The sequence below is a fragment of the Psammomys obesus genome, unplaced genomic scaffold, assembly GCF_907164565.1.
Source record: "Psammomys obesus unplaced genomic scaffold, mPsaObe1.curated_primary_1811, whole genome shotgun sequence".
In the NCBI taxonomy this organism is placed as follows: Eukaryota; Metazoa; Chordata; class Mammalia; order Rodentia; family Muridae; genus Psammomys; species Psammomys obesus.
In genome coordinates this window covers 6,696,594-6,703,338 of record NW_026590767.1, presented here as the reverse complement: position 1 = coordinate 6,703,338, position 6,745 = coordinate 6,696,594, and the positions used below count along the sequence as shown (strand labels likewise).

The following is a 6,745-nucleotide window of genomic DNA, read 5'->3' as shown; positions in this document are numbered from 1 at the left end:
CAACCTCTGGAATCTTCATAATGATCACAGCCCTTACTGTTTTTTTACAGTTGACCTGAAAGTGTCTCATCCTGTTAATGTGCAGCAGTATCTTAGACTGAAACAGTACGAGCTTGGAATTGATTCTTGAACCACATTTGTGCATAACTGGAATCCTCTTCAATGCACTCTAAATGCCCCAGAAAGCCACCAACAGAAGTGTGACATGCCCCTATCCTTACTGTAACTGGATGCCTACCTTGCCTTTCAATAGCTATTTAATTATTCTACAATCATCTCTCTGTGTCTCTTTCCTACAGAAGTGAAGTAGCTGAGTCTAGTGATTTGTGTATCTTCAGTCCCTTTTCTCCTTTTTTATGAGAGGAGACACCTCATTCCACAGGTAAGTAGATTATCTAAGAAAAGCACAGGGTTCTTATGTGCATGTTCAATATTGCTCTGTAATCAAAGAACACAATAAAATAGAAATGGAAGAATAGTTTGCGAACCTGTTTGTAATCTCAAGAAATGAGTGAGCAAATATCACCAAGGACTGGAAATGACCACTGAGACTGCTAACTGCTGGGCCATAAGGACAGGAGTTAGAGATTATGGTGGTTTAGAAGGTTTGGTGCTCTTGGAGGAGGTGTGTTACTGGGGTGGACTCTGTGGTTTCAAAAGCTCATGCCAGACTCAGTCTTGCTCTCTCTCTTTCTTTGTCTCCTACCTGAAGTTCAGGATATAAACTCTCAGCTGTTCCTCCAATACCATGCCTGCAGGCTGCCACACCTACTGCCATGACTAAACTCTCTGAAACTCTAAGCAAGCTCCCAATTAAATGCTTTGTAAGTTGCCTATGTCCCTTCACGGAAATAGAAAAGTAACTATAACGAGATCTAAGCAAGAATGTTTAGAACCACCTTTAGCAGAGCACTGATAAAGACTAATAAAGATATAACCTCTGAAGCTATCATTTAATTAAGATGCAAAAAGGATGCCATTTAGAAGAGAGAATTTAAAGAGCATCCCTCCCAAATAAGGTCTGAGAATAAAGAGTTTTAACCTAGAAGGAAGAATGCCTTTCTCTTTCCACTTCACAGTACCTTGATAAAGGTTTGAGGTTTGCTTTGGGAATCACAGTAATGGATAAATCCTTCATAGATGACTCCCTAAGGCTCTGGATCCTTGTACTATCTCTTTGGGGGATAAGTTTCTATTCTCATCATTTGAGAATTCAAATTATGTCCTGACCCTGTAGGTTGACCAGGCTTCCATGGCATGATAAAAGTTATAAAGTAGTCATGTGATTGAGGAAATCCTGGAAGAACAGCCTAGCCCTTCTTCATGCTGGTTGGCCGCAGCCATAACAACCATTTGTTCTAGACCAAAGGTCGGTTCAGCCTTGTCTTTATGGCCTGTTCATAGTTCAATGTTCAGTAGCATAAAACTTCCCATGAAGACTCAGGTTTCACATTTACAGAAAAGTACTAGGCTTCCTTTCTAAGCACTGGGCTCCAAATGATAAGGCCCCCAAATATTCTAAGATTGTTGCTGTTTCATCCCAAGGAGGGTTTTTTTGTTTTGTTTTGTTTTTCTTTTCTTTTCTGAAAAATGCCAACCACACAGAAAACATTGATGTTCCTTTCTGGCTTTCTCACAAGCCTTGGCTCTGTTGTTGTCATCTGCTCAATTCTGGGAACACAGGTATGGATCACCAGCACGATTTTCTTCACAGACGCTATTTCCAATGGTACCATTGTAATCACCTATGGCCTTTTTCGTGGTACGAGTGCTCAAGATTTGAATGAAGGCCTTCAGGATCTGGACAAAAACTTTGAAGGTAAATGATCACCCAATTTGAATGGGAATAGCAGGACTGGGTAAGACTTCCACGATCCTATATTTGAAGCAAATAGCCGTTTAAAACTAATGTTTGAAGGCCCAAGTGTGGCTATCATTGGACTAACTCGTAGTTTTGAAAAGGTGTTCATCGTGTTTTCAGACACTTTGGTTCCATTTATCTTGTACGGTAAGAGTCTAAACCATTCTAGCAGTGGCCAGGCTTGGTACCAATCTAGATTGTTAACAAGTAAATCATTAAGTTAAACTATGTGGCAGCATTATGGTGTTTAGCAGCCATCGGGAGCAGCATTTTAAATGGCACTGGCCGTGGTTTTTGACTTGGGGCACCTAGCTCCTTCCAGAAGTTTATAAGTAAGGAAAACGTAAAGCAGAAAACGTCAACCTCCAGTTCGAATTTCTCAGCTTCTTGAATTTACACGTCTGTATTCAAAATATCTCATTGTTGGAAATGGTATTTAATTCCTATTAATCCTGTTACTTACAGGATTTTCTGTTGGTTTCTCATTTCTAATATAATAATGTATTGCTCTCAATAAATACAAAATAAGGAGCTATTGAAGATAAGTGGATGTAGCTACTTGGATTTTAGATTTCAAGATCTATCGAGATCTATCATTACGGTCTGTGAAATGTAATAGCCACATATACACATTACTTTGCATATAAATGGACTTGGTATTGCACAGTGCAGGCTCTGTTCAGCTGTTTGGGGGTATTTACGTGTCTAACTATGTGCTATCTACTGCCTTATGGTAGTGTAATGTTTGGTGCCTGTACTCTAGAATGAAGTTCTCGTAGGTTTATGATTTTGTTAATGAAATGGTTTCCATAAGTCCAGGGCAATGTGTTTCTAAGCTATCAGTGTGTCTCTGGGTGGTAGGAAAACCACATCTTCCCTGAGAGTTCAGCTGTTTTCCCCCCTCTCCTGGTGCTGGCCACACCTCTCAGCAGGATGAAGAGACCAGAGGCTTTACAGCAACCAGAGGCTAAGATTTCAAAGCTCCCTTTCGACTTTCAGTAACATTATTTTCGAAACCAAAAAGTATGCTTGGTTGTGAATCCTCTAGCACATTGAAACTCTTTAAATTTAAGACAGAAGTCTACAGTGTTGACTTGGATCAGTTGATTCCATCTAGAGATTAATGGCCTCAATGAAAGCCCTGAGTGTCTAGCCGGGGAGGCTGAGAAAAATACAGGAAGGTGAGGCCTAGCAAGCCAGCCAGCCCTATATGACTGGGAGTGAGCATGCTGGTGTCTGGGGAGCAGGAACAGCCACAGTCAGGGGAGCACAGCTTGGTTTACTGTTAGCTGGGCCCTTCTCCTCAGTATGGGAACAAAGACAGAATGCTTGTGCTACCTGTGCCTGGCTCTCTGCTTTTCCCCTTTGCTACTGGAAAGTCACACTTGAGCAAACCCCAAACCTCATTGTCCAAACTCCCATTGCTACAGAGGCTCCGCCCCCCTTCCCCTGCCCAGTGGAGGAAGATATTACACAGTTGTTGGTTGGCTTCTAAGAGCCACTCAGAGACTGTACAATTTTCCATACTTGTGACTGTGGTAAAGAGTTCTCCCAGACAGAAAGTCATGCCTAGAACATGTAGTGATGCTAAGGATCTCCTGTTGCTTACCCTGTCAACAGAATCCAGTATTTACAGTAAGACATGATGCTTTCCTGCCAGTAAGTCAGACTTGCAGTGCACGTCATTAGATAGTCATTGGTAGCAAATTAAATCGGTATAAAATAAAATACCCATTTTCCAGTTCAGCACTTACAGATTGATGCTTCCCCTTGAGAAGTCAAGTGTGTTAGCTGTGTGGCTAAGGGCCAGGACACACTGAAATCCTCAGGCAGTAATGCATAGGGGTCTAATATATTGTCTGTATTTGGACTATAGACTTTTGGAGTGAAAGAGCAGAATGGGCAACAGTGTTTCATTTAAATTATCGAAAACATCCAGCCAACAATAGGTCAATAGATGGAGGCGATGGCCAGTCAGCCCCAGTCAGGAAACTTTCTGTTGTGGAACCGGGCTGACAGTGACTCAGGCTGCCTAGATGGGTCCTGGTTTGTCTAAGATCCAGTTAAGTGACCTTTTAACTCTGTCCAGCCATGAGGGAATGTCCAGCCTTTACTGCTTCCTAGAGTTTCAGCTACACAATTTCAGCTCGAAATGGCTGCCATGTGAGTGAGGCTCTTAGATGCTGATAGGATCTGCCCAAAGTCCTTATGGTGAAATGCTTCCCATCTAAGACAGTGCCCTGCATTCACACGTCTCCACCCAGCGGGAGGCGGGGTGGGGAACAGAGCTCTTAGAAGGACCCCTGCTCACACTCACAAGTGTCTGCCTCCCCCATGGGGCCCAGTTTGGCTCTTGAGTACTTTATATCAGGATCCTGAGTGAAGTTGTCCCCCCCCCCCTCCCGTCTCTGAGAATGCTATCAGGACCTAAGGGGCATGGCATGTACTATTTCCCCAGGCTGGCAGGAATGGTACAATGTGTCACTTAGTTGTGGCATCCCAAGTATTACTCAGCCTACAGCCTGACCAGACCAAGCATCATTACAGAGTAGTTTTGGCATTTCAGTGAATGCTATTTCTCTTCCTATGGCACTGGGTCTCTTGGATCTTGGTGCCAAGAACATCTCGGTTAGTAGATATGTGACACTTCAAACAGCCACGTTACATGGCACTGACTCCAGCCTGGCAGATGCCATCTCCTGGATGCTGCAAAGAATCCCTGCACTTACCTCCCATGCCATTGAGAAGAATTTCAGATTTAAGTTGGTTCCTCTTTTTAAAGAAAAAAAAAATCTTACTAGATGCATTATTTTCCATGTAGCTAGGTTTATTTTTTTTTAGTTCATGGTTTCAGAGGGATGGTTTCCATCCAGCCCATCGTTGTGGGAAAGGCATGGCAGAGCAGAGAGCATGATGTAGTTTCCTCATATAGCGTGGATCAGATAACAGAGGGCACAAGACAGAACCAAGGGTGGGCATAAACTTTGAAGGCCTGTCCCTCGTAATCTATATCTAGTGGGTAGTCTGCGTCTCCAAGAAATTCCCACAGCCCTTGAGACAGCGCCTCAGGCTGGAGTCTGAGCCTTGAAACCCTGAGCTGGTGGACGACATTTTAGTCAGCTTATAACATCAGGTGTGATAACATTGATTATCAGCCTGACAGGAGATAGAGTTACCTAGGAGACAAGGCTCTGGGTAAGTCTGAGAGGGAAATTCTGTGTTGGGTTAATGAGGTGGGAAGATCTTTCCTAAATGTGGGTGCTAACATCTCATGGGCTGAGGTCTCACAATGGGTAAAATGGAGGTGAGCCGATCACCAGCATTCATCTTTCTCTCTTTCTCTCTCTCTCTTTCTGCTGCCTGACTGCAGACACAATGTGTCTAGTTGTTTGGAGCTCCTACCACCATGTCTTCATCATCATGGTGGGTTGTACTCTCAGACTGTGAGCTAAAGAAACACTTCCTCTATTAAATTGATGTTGTTAAGCACTTGACTGCAGCCATGAAGAAAAAAAAAAAGTGATTGCTACACTAGATGACTTCAGGACAAAGGGATTGTAGTTCTGACTCAGAGTTGATGGTAATCAGCCTTGCCTTGGCCAGACACTAGGGTGACACAAGCTTAGGGCATTACTCTCAAGCCCCTTGGTGGTAGACTGTTTGACGTTGATTTATTGCAAATATAACTGAACCAAGGTAGGCTGGGGCAAGTGTCAGGCTCAGTGGTCTCTGGGTGCTGCCCTTAGACCAAGGACCAGCTATCAGCAGTGGGCTGGCTTCTCCTCAGTCACCAAGCTCCACTGGCTCCTATTTCTTTTTTCAGCACTACACTATTAAACAGAACTGAACTGAGAGTGTAAATATATCACAGAGTGTAATTGCAAAATAAAAGTCAAATCAAGTTGATTTTTTGAGAATATATGAAAACTCCCTACTTCCCTACTCTAACTTCATCTCCTATATCAGGACATGTTTTCTGAAGTAGGACTATTTACACTTCCCTTCTCAAAGATGTGACCACATTGGAAAGAAGACAGAAAGCTTAATCACTTTTCTCCTAAGACAACATTGGCAACTGTCCAAGAGGCTGAGGTGATAGCTGTGACTTCCTGAGAGGGCCCAGGTCCTACTCTGAGACCTGTCAGTACTGTGATGTCCACTAATGAAAGCATTGCACTGAGTCAGTCAAGGCTCTGGTGACCAGGTGTCTGAGGTGGGAGTGGAATCTTCCCATTTGCAGAAGCAGTTTTAGTTACTTGTGTCAAAGACAATTTAAGGAAGAAAGGGTTTGTCCTAGATCACAGTTTGAAAGTACACCATGATGAGAAAGCCACCATGGTAGGAATATGAGGCTGCTGATCGCATCTCATCTGCAAGTGAGAGAGAGAGAAGACACAGAGAGAGACACACAGAGAGAGACACACAGAGAGGGACAGAGAGAAAGAGAGAGAGACAGAGAGAGAAACAGACAGAAACAAGTGAAAACAAGCTGGTACTCAGCTTGCTTTCTCCTTTTTATTCAGTCCAGGAACTTATTGAATGATTCTCCCTACACTTAAGGTGGATCCTCCCACCTCCACCCAATCTAGAAACTCCCTCACAGTCATGCAAAGAGATTTGTTACCCTGGTGATTCTAGATCCTGTAAGTCGACAACATCAACCCTGTAAGTCTGTGGACTTAACCAAAACAAGACCTGGAGGGCAGATGGCAGGAGCTGAATGGGTGAATCTTATAGTGTGGGGAGCTGGGTATCTGGGTGCCCAGTTGAGATGTCTGTTTACTGGGTGCTCATCTCTCTGACCACCTGGTTTGAAGGAAGGAAGGAAGGAAGGAAAGAAGGAAGGAAGGAAGGAAGGAAGGAAGGAAGGAAGGAAGGAAGGAA

General features: G+C 43.5%; 1 protein-coding gene across 1 annotated transcript in view; it reads left to right on the top strand.

The window, feature by feature from the left end:
* Positions 1–1,409: 1,409 nt before the first annotated feature.
* Positions 1,410–6,745, top strand: part of Clrn3 (clarin 3) — an 18,434-nt gene continuing 13,098 nt past the window's right edge. The window contains exon 1 of the mRNA XM_055608982.1: positions 1,410–1,819. Coding sequence (XP_055464957.1) covers positions 1,591–1,819 — 229 coding nt within the window. The 5' untranslated portion in view covers positions 1,410–1,590. The remainder of the gene's footprint in view (positions 1,820–6,745) is intronic.